The sequence below is a fragment of the Camelus ferus genome, chromosome 35 (assembly GCF_009834535.1).
Source record: "Camelus ferus isolate YT-003-E chromosome 35, BCGSAC_Cfer_1.0, whole genome shotgun sequence".
NCBI classification, from domain to species: Eukaryota; Metazoa; Chordata; class Mammalia; order Artiodactyla; family Camelidae; genus Camelus; species Camelus ferus.
In genome coordinates, this window is record NC_045730.1 from 13277952 (window position 1) to 13305180 (window position 27229).

General features: G+C 37.4%; 1 protein-coding gene and 1 long non-coding RNA gene across 6 annotated transcripts in view; one reads left to right on the forward strand and one right to left on the reverse strand.

Annotated features, from left to right (window-relative positions):
- ACBD5 (acyl-CoA binding domain containing 5) lies at positions 1–26293 on the reverse strand. 5 transcript variants are annotated; one of them, XM_014565354.2, is made up of 15 exons: positions 26194–26293; positions 24726–24894; positions 21094–21214; positions 19407–19479; positions 18059–18173; positions 17925–17957; positions 14366–14500; positions 13219–13422; positions 11340–11446; positions 10101–10368; positions 8527–8726; positions 7552–7596; positions 7120–7229; positions 6341–6404; positions 1–1828 (listed from the first exon to the last, which is right to left on the reverse strand). In XM_014565354.2, exons 2-14 carry the CDS (start codon positions 24799–24801, stop codon positions 6377–6379), a joined length of 1515 nt encoding a protein of 504 aa, XP_014420840.1. In that variant the 5' UTR covers positions 24802–24894; positions 26194–26293; the 3' UTR covers positions 1–1828; positions 6341–6376. The 5 variants fall into 5 exon arrangements, with proteins under 5 accessions (XP_014420840.1, XP_032330037.1, XP_032330034.1 ...); XM_032474146.1 differs by lacking the exon at positions 26194–26293 and adding an exon at positions 25083–25264 and having other exon boundaries at positions 24726–24884; XM_032474143.1 differs by lacking the exon at positions 26194–26293 and adding an exon at positions 25083–25264.
- Positions 3977–27229, forward strand: part of LOC116661611 — a 27716-nt gene continuing 4463 nt past the window's right edge. The window contains exons 1-3 of the long non-coding RNA XR_004317562.1: positions 3977–4050; positions 16653–16659; positions 19894–19898. This is a non-coding gene — a long non-coding RNA (uncharacterized LOC116661611). The remainder of the gene's footprint in view (positions 4051–16652; positions 16660–19893; positions 19899–27229) is intronic.

Sequence of the window (27229 nt, forward strand, 5' to 3'; positions counted from 1 at the left end):
TACCACTATATCCTATAATTTCATCATCTTTACTTGTATATACAAGAACTGTGTGCAAAGTGCTTTTCAAACTATAAAATAAGACTTCGGAATAGGATACAAATAGTTATACCTAGGAGTTAGTAGCCCCCAACTGCTTCAATGAATCACAACTACTTTCATTCTTAATTTGCATCTTATTTATTTACATACTAAGAGAAAAAGCCACCATTTTCTGATACCAGATTGATAGCTAATTTTTGAAAATAATCCCTGATCCACAGGTCTAAGTTTTATTTTTACTTATAATGCAGGGTTACTTGCTTCATTTTTTTTTCCTGAAATAGAGGACAGTTTTTAAAAGGCAAATAGTAGTAGATCCCTTGAGACAGACACATTTTAATCAAGATGGGGTTAAAAAATAAAAAACATCAAGTTACCTGTAAGGAAAAAAGAGTCTTAGGAAAAGCAAATCATATTCTTCTGCTTTTTTCTTCAGGTAAACAGAGAACCACCCTCTATACTAGGGATGGGTTACTTTCTTATTGAAAACACTCTGAACACATGATGTTAAACTCAACATCATACATACCAAGAATATTTTTTAATTATTTGATACTAAGACTTTGAATCAGACAAATCTTTAAAGTACAAGGTATATCTACATGAGAAGGTAGTTTTAAAAGGTATACAGGAAGAATCATTCCAAACAAAGCCTTCAAGGATCTAAATGTGGTAGGTTGGTGGGGGAGGGGAGACACTTAAATTTACACCAGTTGGCTGTGTCTTGTTCACATGGAAGCACATGGCCTGCTAGCTTGCAAATCCCTCCAATACCCTGGTGAAGTAGGTTTATCGCAAATATTACCCCCGAAGGAAAACCTGAGGCACGAAGAGGTTGAGAGTCCGGTCTGTGTAGTTTACCAGTTGCAGAAAAGTGATATTCATGTGTCTCCTTTTTGACCTTTGTAAAAACAGTATAAATAAGTTTTCATTTTATATTTCAAAGCACCCTATGAAGCAGAAACAAGATATCCTCAGTTAAAGAAAAATGATTACAAAGGAATCGATGTATGTGATTGAATACAAATCTTATGCATGATCTGCAGGTTGAGAATACACTGTCAAACCTACTGTAGGCCCCTCTTCATCACTTTCATTAGCAGGTTATGGCCATTCTGTGAATCATTTGTTAAAACTAAGCCAAGTACCTAGGACTCTACTTTGTCATAATGATGCCTGAACACTAATGTTAGAGCTGTGAGCCCAAGAAAGATTACGGGTGGGCAGCCCATGAAGTGGATGGACGTAGAGAAGATTCTTCCAGCCATTTTCTACTCCTTGGCATGGCGCTTCAGTGACTAAGAAAGAAAGCCGATTTAATCTCACTTGAAACTCACTCCTGGTTTGCATTCTTGCTCATATTTAATTTGGAAAATTAAAAATACCCAGTTATAAATCTGTTTTCATGATCACAACTGTACCTTTGGAAAAGCAGCTTATATTTCTCTATGGGAGATAATCAGGTAAACATGTTACCAAACAATAATTAATAATTTAATGTCCTTCAAGTTCAAGGGTGGGGTAAATACATCTATGTATACCATTTATAACCTAGTTGAGATTGATTATTCAAGTATCAGCAATATTAGTCCTTAAAATGTTATCATTTGTGTAGTGCAAAATATATATATGTATATATGTACACAAACCAAACTACTGGACAACAAAAAGAAATGTAATCATCACAAACTAGGGTTTTCGTGTGAGCTCCACAATCCATCGTATTCCGAGCTCATCCAGGCCAACAGTCCTCTTCGGTAAGTGTCATGCTCTTCAGTTCAGTTTTCTTTAAAAAGAAAGGGAGAAAGAAAACCAATTTCCTATGAGTATAAATGTAACCTGAAAATGAAACACATCCATACCAAAGAATTTGCTGAACGGTAACACAACAATCATATTCAAATTCAAAATAAGACCATAAAGTTACAAGTGATTCTTATGAAATTACTTCACATCACTTGGGGCTCAATAGGAAAGATCCAGTTGCAAGGGATGACATTACCAAACAGCTTTGGTTTCTTTTTTAACTGAAGTATAGCTGATTTACAATGTTGTGTCAGTTTCAGGTGAATAGCAAAGTGATTCAATTATACATACATTTTTTTTTCTTTTTCAGATTCTTTTCCATTATAGGTTATTATAAGAAGTTGAATAGAGTCCCTGGTGTTATACAGTAGGCCCTTGTTGCTTATCTGTTTTATATACAGTAGTTTGTATCTGCCAATCCCAAACTCCTAATTCATCCCTCCTCCTCCAACCAAATAGTTTGTAATAAACAATTTAAATGTACATGCCTCCTCTCATAGTTTCTAGATTCTCATCTTTTTCCAGTTGGCTGTTCCACAGTTCAGATATTTGCCAGTTATTCCATAATATCATCAAAAGGAAAAAGTTGTGAAACAAAAAAGCGTAATAAAACAACAGACGGTTGATAGATATACAACCTGGACTGTTCATTTAATCAACACACATTATGTATCTGTTATTTTTCAGGCACTCTGCCAGGTACTGGGGATTCAGACGTCCACGAGGCAGGCTCTCAGCCCTCAAGAGAGCTCTCAGCTAACTGATGGGGTGCCGGGGGTACATAATAACCAACAACTCAGATATGAATAATGTGGCGGTATTAATGACAGCAGAGTAAGCTACCAGAAGAGGATGGGCTTGTTAGCACAACACACAGCAATCACGGATGCTCTGAATTCTGCAAAAGGTCTCACTGCCGTAAAATCTCTATACCCTCCTCAGCATTCCAGATGCCACAGTGTCTGAAACTTTCATTATTTATTCTTTTCCTCTGTAGAAATACTCCTATGCAATCTTCTTGGCAGGAGTGGTATTTTAAATAATCGGACCATTCCTTATCCTCTGCAGAAATTTTCTAATGTACACCTTGGCAGGAGGGACATTTGAAATAATCAGATGGATTTTCACATAACCGGAGGAGGAGATTACTCGTGGCGTGAAGAAAAAAGGCCCCTGGAGGAACAGAGTCATGGGTGGTTCCAAAGACTGGCTGCCTGAGTGAGGCTTTAGCAGAAATGCTAGCTGGGAGGTACCTGAACAGTTATCAACACTTCCTAAGTGGGGGAGAGTATAGGTCAGTGGCAGAACATGTTATTAGCATGCATGAGGTTCTGGGTTCAATCCCCACCAGTACCTCCATTAAAAATAAATAGATAAACCTAATTACCCCACCCCCTCAAAAATAAAAAAAATAAAAAAATAAAAAAACACTTCCTAAGAACCCACATGATGCAAATTGCTATATAAAGTCCTTCGCAGCTTTACCAGAAAGCACACAATCTGGTCTATGAACTCTCCAATCTTCAATGTAATAGGGAAACAGACATAAATCATTATTGCTATCTTCAGAATCTGGGGATCTTTTTCAGGCTTTCAATGAGATTTTTCTCTCCTTTTTAAAAAAATTAACTTGCAAAACGTAGGGTACAGCCTGACAAAAGAAGAAAAGTTACGCAAAACAACAGATGAGAAAATTGGAGTAACATCCTGCCTTTCCCCAGCCCGCTGAACTCTCAGCCCTGCTGAGAGTCTCCCCTGCCTCACTGGAAGCCTGGGCCTGACTTTTTGGTCCAGGACCACCTTCTCCAGGCTCCATCTGAAGAATGTTTCTCCTGAGATCTGCCCCCACCTTATCCAGTTTTTACTGGATAAAAACTGAAAACTCATTGTCTCCAAGGAAACAACATGCCGGCAAGGTCATGAATCTGGGCACACTGATAAAGAATGGTTAGAAATATCCTTTCCTTCAAAGTACAGGCATCCTTTGACGATATTGCAGGTTTGGTTCTGGACCACCGCAATACAGCTAATACCGCAATAAAGCGAGTCACACAAATGTTCTGGTTTCCTGGTGCCCACACTATAGTGTAGTCTATTAAGTGTGCCATAGCATTATGTCTGAAAAAAACAATGGACAGACCTTAATTAAAAATTGCTTAATTGCTAAAAAATGCTAACTATCATGTGAGCCTTCAGCAAGCCGTAGTAGACACATCAAAGATCACTGGTCACAGGTTACCATAACAGATATAATAATAATGAAGTCTGAACTATGCCAAGAATTACCAAAATATAACCCAGAAACATGAAGTGAGCAAATGCTGTTGGGGAAATGGTGCTGATAAATTGTGACAGAGTTGCCACAAACCTTCAATTTGTAAAAAATGTAGTATCTGCAAAGTGCAACAGTATGAAATGAAGTCTGCCTGGAACAGATTAAGAATAGCCTTGTGGACTGAACGGGTCAGCTTTCAGTTTGTCCCTCGGGGATAATTTTAACAGCAGAATGACCAGGTGAGGTCATCAGGGCCATGTGGTACCACAGACTCAAGCCTAACAGGAGACAGGGCCGCAGGTGTTAGCTACTCTGCACATCACGTACGGAAGGAATGTTTTTCAGATCCCCTGCAGAGTGATATGAGATCTCTTTTACTTTTAAATTTATATCCTTCCATACTGGTGGGGAAAAAAAATCAAGCAGTGGACCTTAAGTATTACTTTTCATGTAAAAAAATCTTTTAAAGCTTACCACAAATAGACAGCCACTTATTTTACATGCGTATAAGGTGATCTCAGTGTGTGTTTGCATCCAGATGCACATACATGAAATAAAATCAAGCTTGTCTGGGGAAGGGGGGTTAGTGGGGTAGAGCTCAGTGGTAGAGCTCATGCTTAGCATGCACAAGGTCCTGAGTTCAATCCCCAGTACCTCCATTAAAAAATAAACCCAATTACTTCCCCCAACCAAAAAAAATCAAATCTTGTTCACAACCTACAGTACCTCAGGTGCCATCCTGCCAAGAGTGGGCATTTAGCACATATTTTTTGAAAGTCTCCTACGTGCCAGATACTGTACCAGGGGATGAGGTACAGGATGGCCTTACTATGAGTAGGGCACACCCTCTCCTGGTCACACGTCTCCCATCCTAAGAGGATTTCTAGATCTTTCTCTTCATCTCTAACCGAGACCTGTCTTTTCCAAACTAAGCACAATGTCATCTAATCTTCTTTCCTATAACTGTCCGATTAAAAACTGTTAAGCATTGCCAGATTAAAAAATGCCATAAATCCCCTCCAGGCCAAAACTTATTTCCAAATCTAATATGGCTCCATCTCCAACCCCAGCTGATCTGTTACACATATAATCCAACAGTACATAAAAACAATATATCCCATCAAAGTGCAGTTGTGCAGCACTAAATAATTTACAGCGTGGAAGAACTATACACCTAACATACATTGGAAAACTTGATAAAGATTCAATGATAAAAAAGTAGGTAATTAAAAATAGAGACAAGCTTCTCCACTCAGAGACATCTGTCAACAACTGAAAGGAACACTTAGGAGAAATGGTATATACTTCTGCTAGTAAGGAACGTTAAAAAAAAAATAATTTTAGAAAAACTGCAATTTTCAGTGACTGCTGAAGCAAAGTATAGTTTGTTTTTTGTCTTTAGTAAAGTGACAAGCTTCTTCAACCTTAGGCATGAAATAAGTTATTAACCAAAGCAAACTTCAGGGCTTTTTTTGTCCTGTGCTGAATTTCTCTATTTTTCAATCCCTAACTTTCTGCAAAGAAAACATGAAAAGGAACTTTGAAATGCATTGCAAAATATGTAAACACCTCCCTTTAGTGTCCCTGCCGCTTAAATCTAGCAAAACCACATACTGAAAAAAGGTTTGGTCCTTTTTTCCTCCTCTTTTCAGGGAAATTAAGACTTAAAAACCTGTATAAGCACCCAACCATCATAGGAAAAACATAAAATGTGCGAATAAAGAAAAGAAAGGATTTAAATTAAGGCCTATATCTTAATAGCTGAAATGACACAAACAAAGATGAAATAGAAAGAGGGTAAACAATACTGAGAAAGTAACTTAAACTTCTGAAATCCCACTGAAGTTTTTGCAAGTGGGCAAAGCATATGCCCAGAACACGATGTACCAGAAAACGTATTTAGTTCATTTATGAACATAAATCAAACCATCTTAACATAAGCAGAGAACAGGGAAGACTAAACTGATTAAGCCAATGTCACATGCATGTCAGTTTCTCCACTGTAAAGTATTATCACTGGAGAACTTACACTAGTGGGCTGCTTACCCCTTTTACATAAGACAAGGGTAAATGTTTGGCTTTTGCTTTTGTTATCACTTGTAATAGTTAGAAACCTGGGTCCTCTGGTTGAGGAACAGACCTATAATTATTTAAACTTGTAGATTTTTTAAAATTTATTTCTACTGCACATATTTAAGACAGCAATTAAAATCTTACCATCAGATATTCTATATCTCTTTTCTCCATCTGTTGTTACTTAATGGGAAATGGTGATGAAACACTGTAAACATAATCAGTGAGGCCATGAATGACATAAACATTTGTCCATCTGCCAATCCAGGGAAAGTAATTCAGTTTACATAATGTCCAAAAAAAAAAAGCTTTAAAGATTTTCTTGAACCCAAGAGTTTTGGCCTCAGGTTATTCCTAGTCTAGACCATCTCAGGGCACTTTCAAGGATTCCAACCTATTATTGTCAAACTTATCTGAGTTATTTCCTGGCATCCAAACTGGAATTCTGGCCCTCAAGTTAGAATAAGCCCTATTTTTAGAGACAGTCAACCACCAGGATGAAAATTTTCTGAAACGCCAATGTCTGTATTTCTAAGGTACAGAGAACACACCGACATTATTTGTTTACTTATCCGTTGCCCTTTAATATTAGCAAAGGGACCAAAATAAACATCAGACTTGAAGAACATTGTTTCCTCATAAGACATAAAACTTAAGCCTAGAATCACTTTCTTTTGTTGCCTAAATCAAAGATGTACAAACGCCATCGGATGTTCTCAAGGGAAAAATATTTAAATCTAACAAGTATCTAGAAACCCACCACATATCATTTCCAAGGTAGTTTCAGTGTCAGGATGGGTACAGAATGCTCAGTATGACAATCCATAAAATGGACCAATCTCCCCAACGGCTGCTGAAAGCTCTGTCTTCTGTAGATTGTAAGAGTTTACATACCACTTTGAACTATAAAACCATAGTGTTACCTTCTCCTTCTTTGATAATATAAATACACCAACCACTGGGCAATAAAAGGCCATATGATAGCAAAAGTTAATGCACCAGGAGACATCTCAAAGGGCCACCAAGACGGTCTCTGAGAAAATAAAATAAGCCAGTCACCAATCTATTACATATTGCACGTACAAACTTAAAAACAGACCTAATTCATAATTTTGAAAATATATAGCTAATAATAGATCTCACTCCTGCTAAAGGGAGGGAGATCATTTTAGAACATAATTCAGTAAGTAGACTTTCAGAAGTACTTCAGACTTACTACAAAACAAACAGACTTTAAACTTCAAAGTTCTAAAAGGTAGATTTCATTTGGAACACTTTAAGGATGTCATAGAATCTAAATTTATTGTAATTTATTTGAAACCGTGGCAGTTAGATTTAAGACAAGAATTCCTTACCGGTGAAGGGGGCTGATTACTGGTCTGTAATGCTGATGATTTTGCCTATAAATACAAATGAAAGTGATTTAGCTTTGAAAAAAAAAATTTTTTTTGTTATTTTTCTAAATAACTTTTTCAATTTTCTTATTTTTGTTGTGGTTAAAAGAAAGCTGAAATAATATTTATTTTTGGTTTTTCTGTTAACTATGCTTTGATTATCATGAAACTCATACTGGCCAAATTAAAAGTTCCTAAAGTTGCTAGCCAAAGAATTATCTTTGACATTTTATGTTTTATAGTTCAAACAATATCAAATTATCAAACTAAAACTTCAAATTAATCTAAAACATTACTTCTTTTACATTCTTATTAAATTGCCTACTCAACATTTCTTATTCCTAAATTTCCACACAACTACCAACTGACAAGCACATTTGAGAACTACAGCCTGGATTATTAAAACTGTAAAAATGTAAAGATTATGTAAACAATAATCCAAATATCTGTTTTGGAAATTCATGATAAGTTACAGCAAACCGTAGTGGAGGTCAGATTAAAACTCTACATTTCTCTCTGGCTGGAAAGTTTTGATCCTAAAACTAATTTACAATAAAGAATTGGTAAGTTAGTGTATTACCTCCACAGCATTTTAAAAAGAAGTCAAGATAGAGGACAAAAGGATGACACTTCAGTGATGAACTCTAGGGCATTAGTTAAGGTCTCTTTACTCCTGCCTCACACTGTACACTATTCAACAGCTCTTAATCCTCTTCCCACCTTCCTGCTAATTTTATATACTGAAAATTTTCTGTAATTTTAAGTGGTATTTGGCTTTTGGGTCAATCTTTTCTGAAATAGTACTTTCAAAAGTAGATCCTTTAAAAACTCATTGAACTGCACTGATGTACGTAAATCAGATTAACACGGATTCCAATGACACGCTGTCTGACCGGATTATCAGGAGAACGAGGTGAGACAAATGTGAAAGCCCACCTGTGAAGCCGTCAGGGTCTCCAGCTTGTGCAGTCTCTGGAGGACGCTCTGCATGTCCTCCTGCAGGCGCATGAGCACAAGAGCAATCTGCTCGTTGAGGCTGCCCCTCGACCCTCTGTCCGAGCCCCAGCGCTCCCCATCACCTCCACTGCCCACTTGCCGACCCTTGTTTCCTTCACTCAAATGCTGCATCCTGTGCCCTGTTTGAAAAGCGAAAGAAGTTAGTTTTAAACAATTCTTATAAAAGCAGAAACGGTGTGTTTTCTTCATTTTCCTCTGCTATTTCTTTGAGATCTAAATCTCCAAAGTGGAGTGGAAGCAATCAGGATGTAAACAAAATAAACTACTGAATTCAAAGAAGTAGACATAAACATAAATTTCCATTTACATTCTTACGTTTTTTTGCTAAGGTTTTATTTATAATGTACTTAATACACTCATACAGGACTAAATGTACATAAACAATTTGCCTATTTGGGGTACATTCGTAAAAACTCTCTACTAATACAGTAACAAAATTGAAAAAATATGAGGACTATTTCTTTAAAGTATTAAAAGCTACACTAAATGGCCATGTTTTCCTATTTGGTCACTGTAAGCCTTCCAAAATGTTTCTAAATGGTTTTTCTTATAAACACCATTATAGAGATGGTGAAATCTCACCACTACTAAGATTTTGTTGTATATCCAACCACTCTTTTTTCTACACATATATTTGCAGAATTGGCATTATCCCTTACATATCTTTGTGTCCTACTTTAAAAAATATATCATGAACGTTTATGTGCATCATTAAATTTTTTTCTAAAAACACTGAAACGGCTACATAAATTCATTTGTAAGACCATGAAGTAATTTACTTAATCATTCTCCACTTTTAGACAGAGTGACTCCACATTTTTACGATTACAAATAGCATTGCAATGAATGTCTTTAGATATAAACTCTCATCCAAAATTCTGTTTATTTAAAACAAAGTCAAAGAAGGATTACTGGGTCAAAGGATAACAACTCTGTTGTGGTTCTTATTGAGTGTTGCCAAGTTATTTTTCAGAAAGGCTGAAACTGTGTATAAATATTGCAGTGTGTAAAAGGTACCACCATATTACCTTACCCCTGCAGAAATGGAGTATCACAAGTTTTTAAATGTTTTCTAATATAATACATAGTTTTGTTTCAAATAATAGAAAGAAAGTTGTCTACCTCGTTGCCCTTTGGGATCCTAGAACCCTACAGAAGCAAGATTCCCAAAGCTGAACTTGCATCAAACAGTGTTTGGGGTTGTAGGAGAAATGGAATTGGGAGCAATTTGCCAAGTTAAACCCCGAAGAGTACAATGAAATGCTTGATGCATTTCTCAAGAAAACCTCTGCTCTTGTATCAAAAGGAAGTAAATTTTGAAGTGATCCTTCCTGAACTCAGCTATTGGTCAGACATGGTCAGATGTTATGTCAGGGTAACTTTCAACATTCTCCCTGCAGACTGGTAGTCCCTATGCCTCTCCTATCTAGAACCTCCCATTTCACTGACTGCTTTATAAAGATAGTGAGAACAATACACAAGTTAATACCCACCTCTCCCTCTTCTGACATTAGAGAATTCCTCATTTTCCCCAGCCCGTTTCTCACGGTGTGGCGCTCCACTGTTACTCCTGCCGTCTTCTCCTCCATGCTTTACTTCACCTTTTCCTTCGACTGCTTCTGCCTGCACATCCCCAGTGCTGCCATTTCCGGAAGATACTTGAACGTCTTCAGGAAAACCAGAGCTTTCCAAGGGCTGACTGGGATCACCACCCAAGTAATATCGAAATGGCCCACTGTTTGACGTAAAGCTATCTAAAGACTACAAATTTAAAAACACTTAGTTATACAGCACAAAGCTTTCATCACTATAGAAGAATGACTGCTTTTGGGGGGGGGTAATTAGGTTTATTTACTTAGTTTTTTAAGGGAGGTACTGGGGATTGAATCCAGGACCTCATGCATGCTAGGCAGGTACTGTACCACTGAGCTATATCCTCCCCCTTGAAGAATGACTGCTTTTATAGAGTTTTTTAAAATGTTATCAGAGAAAATATTGTTTTTCTAAAAAACTTCAATTTATATTCTGCCTCCCATATGCAGGGAAGAAATGGGGGAGGGATGATTCATCCATGAGCAAAGAACTGAGATGTTTGGCAGTGAATTGTCCTAATGAGTCAGTCATTCATCCAAGAAACATTTAAATAGCCACAGTTACTGTATTCAAAAAGCACTGTTAGAACAGGGTTTGGGGAAAGAGTGGGGGAAGGATATAAAACCACCAAACATAAATACAGCTGTCAAAATCAGCCTAGTTCTCATCAGAAAGAGCTGTCAAAGAGATTAAAAAAAAAAAATTCATGCACTTTTAATGGTTTTCCAAATGTTAGCTTCCAATACCGAATCTTAATTAATGGAATTTGAAAAGTATTTCCACTCAAAATTTCAGCCCAACGTATTAAAGTCAATGTGAAGAACAGATTTATTTGTTTCAAATTATTCAATTTTCTTGAATTTTAATGTCTCAAACATAGACTAGCATAAGGAGTTCACCTTCTGCCTCCCATCCCACCTCTCCTGGAATATTTATAAATGTAAATACATTAAAAAGTTATAGTATTTAAGTATTTTTGAATATTCAGGAATTTTATGTTTTTTAATTCACAAAAAAATGAAAGACATTTTAGAGGTATGCTTTCAAAGTGGTATACATCTGCTATTAACAGAAGTTATGCACTGAAATCTGATATACCACTTTGAAAACTTACCAATTAAAAAAATGTCATTTTTTACCTCTTCTTGTCCAAATTGCTCCATGGAATCACAGTAGACTTCACTGTCTGAATCACTCGTCAAATGTTGAATTCCTGAAACATCTTCAACATGATCATCGTTTATATCTAAATATAAAAAAATGCCCACGTAGAATAATTAATTTCTCTAATTGAAGAAAATGCATTTATTCATCTTCAAAACTTATCAGTTCTCTATTATTTTCATACTGGGAGACAAATTTGATTTACCAAGCCATATTTTATTCTTTTAACTTACAAAAAGCTTAAATTCAGACATTTTTATTAAAAAGGTTACAAAGTATTTTATCATGAATTATACAAAGACTCTGTGCAGACCAAACTTGTAAAAACCTAGAAATTTTATAAGAAAAACCTGACTACCAGCTAGGACGCAAAATTTGGGACACAACTTTACAAGTTTGGTTGTTATATTAGTCCTTTTTTTCTTTTTTCTTTTTTAACTTGACACCTCTCGGTTTTATTAGAAAATGTTTGCTGGGCTCTACTGGGTGCTGGGCATTGAATGGGTGTGGGCGCCAGGCTGGGGTCCTCCAGCCCTCGCCTCTTTGAGATGACTCCATCCTCCACCCCCACCCCAGACTGAAATATAAGATTTCAAGGTAAGATTCCAGGCCCGGCCAACAAGGCCTTTTCGCCTTTCGGGTGGTAATTAGGAAAAGGGCAACAACAGAAAGGGGGCTCTGGAGGTCTGCAGTCAGATGCAGTAGAGGCCGCATCCGCGGCCCTGCTCAGCCTTTGGCAAGGCACCGCCCTAACGGAAGGAAAAGAACCATCCAAGCTATACTTAAATCAGCTTTCCCGCACGACCGCCGCACCTCTTCCAGCCAGCACTACTGCTGGTCCAGAGGCCACAAGCAGCCTCGAACCGCACAGCGAGTTGCTGCGACTTGACGTGCGCGCGGCGACCCACCGGGAGGCAGGTGCGGCGGCGGGAAGGAAGGGCTGGGCCGAGGACGCCTGGCCGGCCGCGGGGCTCGGCTCCGCCTGGTGGAAGGAGCGGCCGGGCAGGTGCGCACAGGAGTGCTCGGTAACGTTTACCGCTGACACGGGCTCAGTACACGTTCGGCAGCGGCCGGAGCTCCCCGCTGCCTACGGACCCGTCGGGGTCCACTCGGACGGCGTCCCTAGTTCCTCAGCCCAGGGGCGGTGCTGTACCCTTCTCCCCACCCTGGGACTCGAGGACCGGGCATCCTGGGGGAGGGGAGAGGCGAGGAGGGGTGGGGCCGTTCCGGGAAGGCGGGGGCATCCCAGCAGGGGTGGGGTGGGGGTGTCCCGGGAGGGGCGGCGTAGGTGGGGGGAGGGGAGGCGTAGGAGTGGCGGGGGGAGGTACGCAGTGGGAGGTCCTCCGCCTCGCCCGCTGCAGGCCTCTCACCTCCAGAAACGGTGTTTCTAGGTTTCTCCTGTGCCTCGCAGCAATGTTAACAACCCACTGTATCCATCCTCTAGGCTCACCTCTAAGAGCTCTAACTTACGAAAAGCCTGTAACTTACCTCGCTGACCGGAGAATAAATGTACTGTAACATTAGAAGTTTGAGTTAAAAGACACATCAGTAATAAAAGTAAAAATTTGAGAGATTTCATTTTAAAATGCCATCCAAAAATACAATAAATTGTCTCAAGAAAAATACAAAAGGCCTGGCCCTAATTCAGTCTTTCAAATCTATAAACTCTTACAATATTAGTAAACCCTAAGATCTTACTGAATAAGAGGCTTTTTAAAAATTCTAAACTGTTCTGAAATATCCTAAAATTATTAAAAGAATATTATATTTAGGATATAAAAAATCCTAAAAATATTAAAAGAATATTTAATTCATAGGAAAGAAGCCGGGGAAACAATTTTGATGGGACAATACCTTGTTGAATGCAGACAGCAGTCTGCCCAGTTTGCTCCAAGTTTTGATCTACATGTTTTACTTCCTCAGCGTCTTTGCCGTCCTGGGAGGAGCTGGCAGGAATGTCCTTCTGTACCCCCTGAACAATGCTGTCTTTATCGTAGCCATTAGTGACAACGATTTCCAAATTCTTATGGTCTGCAGATTTCTTCATCATTTTCTTTTCTTGTATGTGAAAATGGAGAGATTCATAAAAGTTCACTGTAGGAAAACTTCTGTACACAATGTTCTAATTTCAAATAGTCACTTCCCCAATCTAACATAATCCTTTTGAAGGGTTTCTTACTTGGATCAGAGAGATGGGGTACTCTTTGAAAAGAAGTTAATTATATGCTGAGAGCTCAACCAAACTGTGTGCTTTAGAAAAAAAAAACCCCAAAACAACAACAACAAAAAAAAACAAACAAAAAACTGCTTTAGTTCCCTGTGAATCTTCTAGAACCCCTTTTAAAGGATAATCTCTCAAGGTGTTTTCACTGTCAGGCATAGGCCAATGGCTCTATGAGACCCTGCCACACAGAGAGGTCTACATGGCCAATACCAAGAGCCTTCGAAGAAGGTATTATTTGTGAGACTTTACTGGAAAGTGAAGGCAAAACTAAGTTGTATGGTTTGTTTTAGTGTCTCTCTGCCTCCTCTTTCTAAAATAATCACCCCAAGAATCACTGGTACTCTTACTCACAAGGCCACCCTAATTCCAATGTTCCCTCTTTATCAGAATTTCTGCCTATATCCTATTCTCTGGAATCCATTCTGTTCTTGACAAGATACTGAGAGTTTAACTTTGTCTTTTCTCCTTGGTAGCATATGCATAGTCATACTGGAAACCATACCTTAAATGAATACATGTCTAATGCACCATTTCCGGCATTACGATCAGAGGAGTGGCCTCTTTCTGTTAGCCTTCAATGAACATCTATCCATCTATGCACAAGGCTGGCTATCCCTGAACTCTGTAGTCAGAGCCTCTTACAACACAACAAACCTAGTGAACAGCCCAAATCCCACTGTGTGGACTAATCACATACGGTGCCAAATCAGTGCAAACCTCTCCATGGCCTCTCATCTTAGTTAACGTAAAATTATTAGCCAGTCATCCAAAGGTTACCATTATCACATTGTTCTGCTCCTTTTACTTCTTCTTGGGCCTCTTCTTCCTCAGACTCAGCTCCACTATCGCTGCTTTCAGCTTTACCATTAACAGTTTTGGCATTTGGAGTAGAAGTCAGAGCATTACCAAGATCTAAAATACGAAATGACCACTTAATCTTTAATGCTGTAATATACAATGATGTTGATATTTACAAACAATTCTGTAATCACACATAACTAATAAAATAATCTTGAAGGAAAAAGTTAGAATTTTGATATATAATTAATAATATTATTTTCTTTGACTGTAAATATAGATACACTACATAAATGCCTCCAGTTAGCTACAACAAAATGATAAAGCTATCTTAAATCCTTTCCAAACAAGGCAGAGGATAAATTATTTTTTAAGGTAACATCGACCAAAATGTAAAGTTAGAGATGATCTTCTTTATATGCAGTAAATGAAGAGACAGGTGCTATATGCTAGCATGCTGAAAACAAATATCTTTGACCCTAAAAACAATCTTATCAATATTATAGTTGGATTACACTTAAAAGTTTTTTACCCTTTTATTGCCTTTAGGGCTTCAGGTGCATAACTTCCATTATTATGTCTTTACATTTAAGTTTTGGTTTTTTTTTTACTTTTAAAAAGCATCATTAATGTGGTCAATCACATAAAAAGGCAAATCGTCCTATTACCTAAACTCATATCTTGAGAGTAAATACATTGGAACTCCTCAAACATTAATATGGATAGGAATCACCAGGGATCTAGCTAAAATGCAGACTGTGATTCAGCAAGCCTGGGGCAATCTAAGATTGTGGTTTCCCATTAAGGCTCCCTCCCATGTGATGCCAATGCTGTTGATTACTGGACCACATTTTGAGATATAGGGAATTATATTTCCATTAACTCTTTGAGATACTGAAAGCATCCATAAGTAGCTTTTGGCCAAAAACAGTTGTCTTCCCCCACAAGCTTCTGGGCCTTAATTTTCAATTATATAAGTCCATTTTGGGAATCTCCATTCATCTTAAACAGTCAGGCCTATATTCTTAAGTCTCCCTAATTAACGGAACTAATGAGTAAAAATTCAACTCTCTCATAGGCATTGTGCTCTATCTGAGAACCATGATGGCAGCACACCTTCTGAATCTCCCTTACTCTCCCTCAACAACCAGAAAAGGCAAGAATAACAACTGATGAAAAAAAAAAAAAAAAAAAAAAAACAGAAACACTCACCACCTAGACACCTTCAACAAAACAAAGCGACAGGGAAACCCCTCAAATGCCCATCAAATGGATGGTTGCAGCAAGACTACATGACAGCAACAAAAGCAGCATCATAGCAGCTCTGTGATGAGAGTTGCAGAAAGCACTCAGAATCACTAATAAGCCCTACTCAGCATCCAAACATCCATGTGGTTCACCACGTTAACAGACAAAAGGACAAAAGCCACATGACTATCATAACAGACGCAGAAAAAGCACTTGACATACATAACCCAACACTTTCACGAATATGATGCTGAAGGAACTGAGAATACAAGAGAATTTCCACAATCTGATAGAGCGCATCTTTAAAAACTCACAACTACAATCATGCTTAATGTTAAGAGACTGAATGTTTTGTTCCTAAAACAGGGAACAAGACAGATGTCTGCTTTTGCCAACTCTACTTAATATTATACTGGAAGTTCTAACTAGGGCGATCACGCAAGAAAAATAAATAAAAGGTAACCAGTCTAGAAAGGAAGTAAAATGATCTCTGCAGATGGCATGCTATTGTACATAGAAAATCCTCAGTAATCTACAAAAAAAAATTTATTAGAACTAATAAATGGTTCAGCAAGGTTGTAACCTACAAGATCAATATATAAAAATCAATTGTATTTCTATAAGCTACCAATAAACAACCCAAAAATGAAATCAGGAAACAATTCAATTACAATAGCAGCAAAAAGAATAAAATACCTAGCAATACATTTGACAAAAGAAGGTATAAAACCTAAACACTGCAAATAAAAATACATTGCTGAAAGAAATGAAAGAAGATCTAAATAAATGAAGTGGAAGACAATATCGTTGAGATGACAACACTCCCCCAAATTATCTACAATTCATTGCAACCCCTAACAAAATCCCAGCTGGCCATCTTTGCAAAAATTGACAAGCTGATTCTGAAATTCATACGATACGCAAGGGATCTTGAAAAAGAACAAAATGGGACAGCTCATACTTCCTGACTTCAAAACTTATTATGTATAAATATTCTGAAAACACTCATGTGACATAGATAATCTGTTCTACTGGGCCTAAAGGGCTACTTTTAACAAAATTCTTTGTTTAAAAAAAACCCCAAGATTGCAAACTGTCTTGCAATTTGGTAATATCTTACAGAATTGGAAACACCCATCAAATGCCCGGATCCTTTAATCCAGAAATTACATTTCTAATATAATTTCTTACAGCTATACTTCCACATATATAAAATGACATTTGTACATGGTTACTTTCAGCAGCATTGTTTGAAGACCAGAAGGAGAAACAATCTAAATTTCATTAGAATGGTACAGGCTAAATAAATTATAGTATAAGCCCCACATTCTCTCAACCCTTAATCTAGGTACAATTTGAAATCCAGAGTTTTCTAATTTTGCAAAAGTCATATACTATATATATTGTATATTATGTAACACCTTCAACAAAGTCTAAGGCAGCTCTCACTAAAAAACGTAAATAAGGATTTTTGTAGCAAAACATGTAATAGTCAAACAAAATAGGATAAAGACTTAAAATAGCCTCATGTTATTTCAGGTCAAGGTTTGCTTCTCAAGTTCACGTTAGGATGGGTTCTGGTGCCAAATGAGTTATCAAAAGCACTTTATCAAGCTTTGTGAATTTTTAAATTATAGCTAAGGGATTATAGATCTGAGCCTTTATCATTTCTCCCTCTTCCTTGTTTTTATAATTAACTGTTTAAACACTTAAACACTTTTAAAATGACTCCTATAGACTCATTTCACTCTGCTTTCTAAAACAATTTAAAGAGCAAATTTTTAGAGTTAATACCAGAAAATCTGCAGATTATTCAGCTCCACTAATATGTAAAAGATAAGCCTTTCAATTCTTCACTGAGAACATGAGAACATGAAAACAGAATTCTAAAAAAAAAAAGACCCAGCTAGGTGAATTCACTGATGTCTTGTTTTAGCTAGCTACACTAGTGTTAAACCACACTATAAACATATTTACTTAAAATTAGCTAGGAAGTCATTTCAGCCATAGCATTGCTAATATAATTCATAAAGCAAATTAGAAAATATGAAATCATAAAAATAAAACCATGAGTTCTGTTACAGTTTTGCATATAAGTGAACCACTTGTCATGTTTTAATAACCTAAAGGTTAAAAATTAGGGTTTATAATATTTTGGAACTTTATGCAATGTATTTGCTTGGAAAGAAAACTCTTGAGTGACAAGCTCATAAGTTATATAAGTTTGTGCAGCAGTCTTTTGGCACATAGACTTTAAACAAAAGTTTTACATGGATTTCATTATTCCTACCTTCTAAGTATTTAGAGATTTTCTCCAGTCGGACTGGCATGTGAAAGTAAAAAAAAAATTAGACATATAAATAAATATTAATGCATGCATAATGTATCAGTTGCTGAATTAAAAACTAGGTACAAGAGCCCAACCTGAGGTTAAATCAGAACTTCTGCCACTCTTTTTGTCCTCCACAATTTCATAAAATGGACCAATGACATGAAGCAGTTCTTCAACTTTTTCAGTCATGGGCATAGTTTCAAGAATCTGTAATCAAAAGAAACAGAGCTTGTGAAAAGGAACTATGAACGTGATCCACACTAGCACCTAATATAATATCTATAATTTATCGGTAACTTTGAGATCTGACGTTCTTTTATAGACTCCTCAAAGTATCCATGTTAATTACTTACTTAACATATATACTCTCCTAGAAAAATCTCAACTATATTAAAGATTTAAAAGTGTTCTCATTTTGAAAACTATTTCACATACGCTTTGTGTAAAATTTTACACAACAATCCAAAGATTGTGCATTAAACACTAAAGGTACTAATGTTAAATAAAATAGAAAATTTGGGGGTTAGAGTAAAATTATTATGTCTGTTCTTTAATACCAAGGAGTGTTTTTAAAAGGGTATTCGCATAAAGTAGGAAGTGGTAACCACTTTTAGACACCTTCATGACTATGGGCCAATTTCGAATCATCACATTTAAAGAGCAAAGCAGATTAACTGAAAAAGCATTCAAAGAAATGGCCATCAGCTGGTGACTGTCAAAAAAAAAACAGTATTTCTAGATATGGAGTATTTTGTAGATATTAAAAAGACAAAAATTAGGTGTATATGTGCTGACTGGAAAAATATAAAATCTGTTTACAGGCAAAAAGCGAACTGCTGCATAGTGTGTTTAATATGATACCATTATTGGTTTTCTTCCTTTTTTTAAATAATAGGATGTATATGTCTTTTCTAAGTCTACAAAACACAATTAAAATTACTATTAAAGAGTTAAAATGGAGGGAATGAAGAAAGATTATAAGAATATTCAAGGTAAAGAAAACAGAATGTTATCAAGCCAAAGCTTTAGATTATCTTTCTCCCTCTGCTTTTGAAAGGCTCCTTTGTTGTGCTTTTATGTTGTGTATGTTGTGTTAACATCTAGCTAACAGCCAAAGAACTAAGCTCTGACTTCTGCTATAAAGTCCACTAGATAAAAAAAGTGTGAAAAATGTAAAAAAGGGCACAACTTTGAGTAGTGTAGAAGAGAATAAAACAAAACTAAATTAGTCTGAATCTATCAAAAAAAATTACTGCAGAGATTAATACTGTCAAAGCATCTGGCAAAAAACTATTTTTTTTTACAGTAATCTAGATTCTATATTCTAACATGTTACAATCTCCTTGTTCCTTAAAAAAAGCAGCTAGTTTGCCTGATAACAAAACTAAATCAAAGTCGCTCTGAATATTTTTATTTTCTATTATGAATTATTTTCCGTACCTTTTTCATTTCTTCAACATATGCAATCATGGCTTCCTCTTTGGTCATATCACCCAATGAACTCCAAGCATCCCTGGAAATGAAAATATCCAAATAATAACAAAAAGACGCCTGATTTCAGTTGCTCAGAATATAATTTAGAGTTAATGCTATAGGGTCACTATTTTAAAACTGGCTTTACTTAAAGCTATATCAATATTTCCGGAAGATTTCTTGAAATGCACCACCTTGAAGAATAATATCATTGTGAATAAAATGGCAAATTAAACAGTATCTAAAACTAGTCAGTATAAAAACCTACCTAAAGACCATAGATTATTGAGACCAGATTACATACACTCTAGACCATGCAGGCTATAGAGTGTTGATAATTATCTGCTAAGAACTCTTTAGAAGTCTTTCTACCATTATAAGCTACAGTGACAAAAACGACCATTTTAGAAAACTCTACATGAACGGTCACAGTCACATTTCAAAGGAACAGAAGTTTTGGTTAATTTAAATAAGAGTCTAACAGACACTTGAACAATGGAGGGGGGAGGGTATAGCTCAAGAGGTAGAGCGCATGCTTAGCATGCACAAAGTCCTGGGTTCAATACCCAGTCCCTCCTCCAAATATAAATGAGTAACTAAAACCAATTAAAAAAGAAAGAAAGGAAAAGAAAAATGGAAAAGCTTTCTTGCTTCTAAAAAAACAAAAATGTAAGTGACAGGAGAATTTCAAAGCCTTAGATAATGAGAAGAGTTCTTTGAAATTTTTGCCTAAAAGGAAAACCTCTCTTTTTATAGGTATTTTCCAGAAGCAGTTTAACTCCAGCAAAAGTCAATTCTAAGGAAAATCATTAAGTAAATAAATAAATTTTCTTCAAACAGATTGAATAACATATTGCTATTCCATTTAACCTATTACTTTGTGACTAGTCATGAAGATCTTAGAGGAAAGCACAGGATTAAGAAATCCTCAAAGGAGTTTAAGGACTTTCAATATTGGGTAAGGAAACTTAGCCATCAAGACACACAGCTTAATTAATTGGTTTCCTTGGCCAATTAGCATACTCTGTTCATGAGGTACATGACCTACATTAGACAACATCAGATGTCTTGTTAGACATCTGTCAAGTCTTCAGTAGTGTGCAGAACATCAAAAGTTAGTCAACTGGAAAAATGGCAGAGGTACTGTGTGATTCTTTTAAGTATGTTAAAAATCAAATTTCTACTCGAGTACAGGGGGACAGGAGTGACAGCTTAGATAAAAAGTTAGTCTGGCAGACTTTGAGTCAGGCTCCTAGTTATTTATTATCTCAAAGTCTCAAAGCAAACAATGTCACCTAACAAGCAAGCCATTATTTTGCTTGGCAGGTAAAAGATGCAGGAGAGTTTGTTTCTTTAACTTAGCAGGAGTTATTCTTGGCATAAAGAAAAGGAAACACTCCATAAAAGGAAAAAGACTACCTGAAAATGCTTTTTGATCTTTGATACAAATACCCCTTTTGGTTTTATTGTTTCCCTCTTTTCCCTAATACCTTCCTTTTTGTATGAAATTGTGTCAAGAGCACAGAGAGGATAAAAATGTACCCAGTACCCAGAATACTTTATGCACAAAATAATACATAACCACATAAATAAGTCATATGGTAATTATGTCATCAAACTCAAAATTCTTTCATAGCTCTCTATATAAAGTTACCATTTATATCTTCCAATAGGATCCCAGAATGCAGGCCTTGATAGTTTACAGGGTCCTTCAGTTGCCTGCTTATAGAAGCTATAGAACTTGAGCATCATTTCATTTGTTGGCTGGAATGAACCTATTGGAAACATACATTAAGTAAGATCACTTGGAGAATACAATTGATGATCTAATGCTATAAATTAGCTTAGCTATACGAATAGAGATTTTTAATATTTCATTAACAGTTCAGGTTATTTTCCTATTTTACAGAAACAAAAGTTATGGCTCAGTTAGTTTCTTTATTCCTTTGATTTAAAAAAAAAACTTTGAGATTTTACACTTTAATAACAATGTCTAACACAGTTCAACAAATAAAAGAATAAATAAATAAACATTTGGTAGGTGTAATCAGAATAATGGTGAATGTCAGTAAAAAAAACAAATAAAAAGTTAAATGTATATTCTGCCTAATAAAATTGCAACAGTAAGAAATTCAACTTCTCATGGCCAAATTTCCAGTTTCTGAATGGATTAGGAACTTTGGCTAAAGCCAACCAGTGTGTACTGTGGTAGAAAAAGAATTAATCTAAGATAAAATGGATTTCTCATTTTCTACCTCCATGGTTTTTGCACACATCAATTTTTTGAGGATTAGTCTTCATATATGTTTCTAGCATATCAATAAACTTTTTTATGTTTAAAAATTTCAGATTGCAGGGAGGGTATAGCTCAGTGGTAGAGTACGTGCTTAGCACGCACAAGGTCCTGGGTTCAATCCCCAGTACCTCCATTAGAAAAATAAATAAACAGACAAACCTAATTACCTCCCCACTACTTCAAGAAAAAAATTTTTTTAAATTAAAAAAAAATTTTACCTTTAAACAATTTTTTAAATATTTGTTTAAAAAAAATTCAGATTGTATGAATGAGTGCTATAAGTTACAAAACTTAACAACAGAAAATTTGAAATATGTTTTATGATAAATAACTGGCTAAATAATTATGATGCACAGATACAATGGGATTACTGATAGATACCCTTAAATATTTTATTGTAGAAAAATATAAAAAAATGGCATGAGAAAAGCTTCATAATAATCTACTATAAAGTAAGAATAAAACAACAGTTGAAAACAGCACATCCGGGGGAGGGTATAGCTCTGTGGTAGAGTGCATGCCTAGTATGCAAGACGTTCTGGGCTCAATCCCCAGTACTTCCACTAAAAAATTAAATAAATAAACCTAATTACCTCCCCCACTAAAAAAAAAAAAAAAAAAAAAAATTAAAACAGCATATCCAGCACAATCCATTTTTGCAAAATAAGTACTTACATACATAAAAAGCAGAGTAGAAGAAAACACATCAAAATGTTAAAAGATGATGTTCGCTAAATCATAGGCATACAGATTACTTCTATTTTCTTTTCTGTTTCTTTGTATTTTTAAAACATTTACATTGGTGTGTATTACTTTTACTCCAAAATGTATTACAAAGATAAAAATTAAAACTGTAAAAAGATATTTTTAAAACTTCATAGATTGCATAATAAACTGATAACATGTAGTAATCAAAAGCAGTAGTTTATAAACATTGTGAAAATTACCACACAGACAAGCTAAAAGCTGGTGTTTCAGGTTTGGCCCAGGGTGAATAATTAAATCCAAAATTACAATGAGAATTATCTATACAATATATGATCATTTAGGAGTATCCATTAGATACAGTGTTTCAATGATATAGTCCTTCTTTATATAGCAGTAGGGGAAAAATATGAAGAAACTATAGTTAAAAATAGTTACCTACTTAAATAACACAAATCTAAATTTAAAACATCAAAAGCACCATAATGACTTCAGTAAGTCAATCAACTAAGATTGAAGTTTATTGGTTAAGGTGAATAATATATGCATTAGGTTATAGCAAAACCTAGTAATATACCTTGAATGTAGGCCACTGGATAAAGAAAAATCTCTGTCCTCAAGTTGCTCACACATAATATATTTTATCTATATGTGTTAAAAATATTATATAGAAAATCAGATTTTTAAAGGCCAAGGGCATACCAAACACCAATGCTATAGGATTCTATAACCCTATGCCATAAATAAAGATTAAGCAATAAGCAAAAAAATCAAAAATCAAAAAAACTATCAGATCTTACTCTTTGCAAAATAACCCAGGACAGATGACACAACCTAAAAAGTTTTACTATAAAAATATTTAATAATTCATTATAATAGTAGTTCTGCTTCAATTAGTATCAATTTAGTTTCAGGGGTAACAGTACAGTACTGAATACTGACCAACACAGGTGTCATTTGGCCATGTTACCTTAATTTTACAATACCTTCTTAAATGTTATATAAATACAAACTGTATTTATACTTACAGGAGTTTCCTAAAAAGTGATACATGATGTCAACAAAGATAGCACAGTAGAGACATCAAGTCTCCTGTTACCAATTTTCAAAAAAAATAGAAAAATGTGTGGTTTAGAAGTAAGAATGAAAGTACATCTTAAACAAAACTCTTTTAGAAGTATGCCTTCCTATAAACTCTCTTAATCAGGCATTTAAAAAATCTATACCTAAGTAAGTTCCTATACTAATTCTTTACATTTTGTTCATTCACTCTTCTTTTTCAATCCCTCTGAACTTAATGAATTTTTGTTAATGGTAGTGAACATTCATTACTTGGCTAAATGATAAATTAATGAAAATAGAGAACACAATATTAAATACTACAGTAATGTATTAGTGTTGTATTCAGTTAGTTTTACACTCTGGTACAATGGTAGTACTTAAAAGCATCATTAAAACTACACGTTTATACGAAAAATAATTCATATAATGCAGAAAGATATGACATGAAAAGCAAAAGTCTCCCTCTCCAAATCTCTCCACAGAAAACAATATTTGAATAATGGCCTTAAACTTCTCAACACCGGTCAAAGACATAAAATTACAAATTCAGAAAGCTCTGTAAAATCCCAAACGGGATAAATATGAAGAAAACCATACCAAGACAGATCATAATCAAACTGCTGAAAACCAACGATAAAGAGGAAAAATCTTGAAAGAAACCAGAGAATAGGTTAAATATAAAAGAACTCCAGTGACTTTTCACCCAAGTTGCAAAGGTCCAATACGAGCATAAAAAAGAGAACACCTAGTGAACACTAGTACAGTAGAATGGGGGTTTTTTTTCAAGTAGTAAATATGTATGCTTTTTTAAATAAGAAATTGTTTTACAAACGAATATAGTTGTTCTTTCCTTTCTCTCCTTTCATATCAAAAGTTTTTAAAAGACTTAAAAGTAGACTTTATGAGTATGCAACACCAGGCATCTCCATCCCAGATTTCTTTTAATGTATCCAAATCCGCAGTCATTAAGTGACAAGACTTTTCTTTCCAACAATATACACTACTTAAAATCTGGATAATATATTTGTCTCTGGTTTGAAAGATCAGCAGGCAACTAATTCACAACCGATACCTCCCCTCCAATTCCATTCCTTTTCAACCCATAAAAGAAGTATGTTAAATAAGCAAGAGTAGAAGCAGAAAGGTTAAAGGAGGTGGATTAAGAAAACTGGGGCCTCAGGCCTCTGTAGTAGGCTTCTTCAGCGGGGACCCAGTGCTCGTACCATTTTTCGGCAAACTCTGGATCACCTTCACCGCTGCCTCAAATCTGGTTTCATGCACGGATCTCGTGTCCGCCATCTCCAGCCGCCAGCGCCGGCCCCGGTCCCAAGGTCTGTCGGGTGGAATCAGGCAGCAACAGCAGCACCAGCTTTCCCAGGAGCCTGCATGAAACTGGAACATGGAGCGCAGCCGCGGATCAACATGACCAAAGGGGAGGAGGACCTGGAGCGCAGCTGGTCAGTTCCCCGTTGCCCTGCCCTATCAAGGCCACACAGACCGAGATGGCCTGGTTCCTTCCTCCTCCCCGGGGCGTGACCAAGGCCGGGGAGCCGGGCCGCCAAGACAGAAAAACAACTCACCGAGAAGAAAAGCATCTCTAGAAGGCAGAAGGGCCCCGGCCACCGGTGGTCGCGGAGCCGCTCTCCCACCCGCCGGACCCTGGCGGAGCAGCCACACCCCCCATCCCGACGAGGTCGGTCTGTCTGTCCGCGCCCTCCCCGCAGCCCCGCCCCAGAGCCTCCCGGGGACCCACTCGCCGCCGCCACCGCCGCACAGCAAACTCCACCCACCCGCCCCGCGGCAGCGGCGATGACGCGCGCTGGCTGTCTGTCCCCTGAGGAGGGCCGGAGAAGAGGAAAAAGAAGAGCAAGAAGGATCGGCGGAGAGCCCCGGACTCGCTGTCGGAACAGGCCGGACCGATGTGTCCGCACCCGCGTAGCCGACGCAGGGTGGCAGCGCGCGTGGGAACAGTAGGAAAAAAAAAAAAAAAGACTGTGGTCCCCAGCGCCTGCCATTTCTTAGGTTAAGGTTTGAGAAACGTGACAGGACTTAAGCAAAGAGCTTTAAATCCGGAGAGGCTTGGTGCGAACCTTAAGTTCTGCCATTTAAATTCTGTTGCTATCCTTTCCAGTGGCAATCTTTATATCACCCTAGAGGGTAGATGAAAGGATTAGGGATACTGGATGGAGGTGCTTAGCAGTGCTTGGCTCGCAGGTCTTCGACAGCGTTAGTCGCCCCGAGACAAGGACGTCCGGGCAACAACCCAAGGAGAGGGGAGGTCGCCCGCTACTTACACTGGGCTGGAAGAGGGAAAGTACCTTCCTCGGCACCACCCTCGACATCGAGCCCCAGGGAGCCGTGCACAGTATAGAGCCAGCCCGACCTAATGGGACACAGGGCGTGGGGGAGGGGCGGACGAGGGACCAGTACGGATGGTCAACCATAGGAAGGGGTACCCTAGGCCTTCACCTTTCTAGCACCTCGCCCCGCGTCCTCGGGCATCTAGGAAGTGCCCCAGGCCCACCGCGGGGGCACAGCTATGGGTTCTGGGGGTGGAGTCCTGCGGCCCGGAGATCCCAGAGTCGCCAGGTCGCTTTTGTCACTTCGGGATGGATTAGGAGGGTGACTAATCCAAATCTAGGCGCAGACGCTAAATTACTCTTCCCCTGGAGCCGCAGTGCCGGCATTTACCTTGATATTGCCGGGCAAGGCCTGTCCGGTAAGGTCCCCGACGCCCACCCCTCGCCCTGCCCCGCGGACTTGTGGGAAATGTAGTCCCCGCACCGCGGCGCTTCCGGGCTCTGCCCTCGGGCGGCCCACGTTCCTCCCACCTGTTCCGGTTCGGTTTCTCAGTCCAGCAAACGCTGGAGGCGTAGCGACGGAAATCCCGCCTTCCCTCTGGCTTGCACTTTGTGGTCCCTGAAAATACAGCGTCGGCTTCCAGCCAAGAGGGGTAGATCCTCAGTGGTGTCTTTCAGAGGTATCCTCGTGTGACTGGACTTGGATCGGAGAACTTGGGGTTTAATTTATTGCTCCTGATTCTGACTCTGAGGTCCTGTGCTGTTGTATTACCTCAGGTAGTAAAGGCTACGGCTTACTGCGTGCCTGATACTTGCCAACGGTATAATATGTATTCCAAAAACGCTGTAGGCTGTTTACGAAAGTGGAAATTAAGGCATGCTAACTGATTTGCCCAAAGTCCAGTAGCACTAAGTATGGGAGTAAGTAGCAGAGCCTGGAGTCAGTTTGTACAAAACACTCTTGCTTAAAATCTTGAACTTTCTACAGGACACCGAAGTGTAAGAGACTAACAATTTTTTCTAATTTATTCAAACGAGGGAGATTTTATGTGTTTAATATCTACTGCTTCCTCTTTTTGTTTTTATTTATTTTTATTTTTAATATTTTTATTTATTATTTTATTTTGGTGGGAGTGTGGGAGGTAATTAGGTTTATTTATTTTTAGAGAGGGTACTGGAGATTGAACCCAAGACCTCGTGCATGCTAAACATGCACTACCACTTGAGCTATACCCTCCCCCCTCCTCTACTCTTGTTTTGCCCTTTTATTATAGACCCTTTTCAGTTCCAGTCAGTCTTGAATACTTACAAAATGACACGGGTATTCGTCTCATATCCAGGACTTCCTTTTGACAACTCTTCGTGAAGCTTATGCAGTAAGCCGATTTACAGTATACAAGTCTTTAGGAAATGATGAATGAGAATTT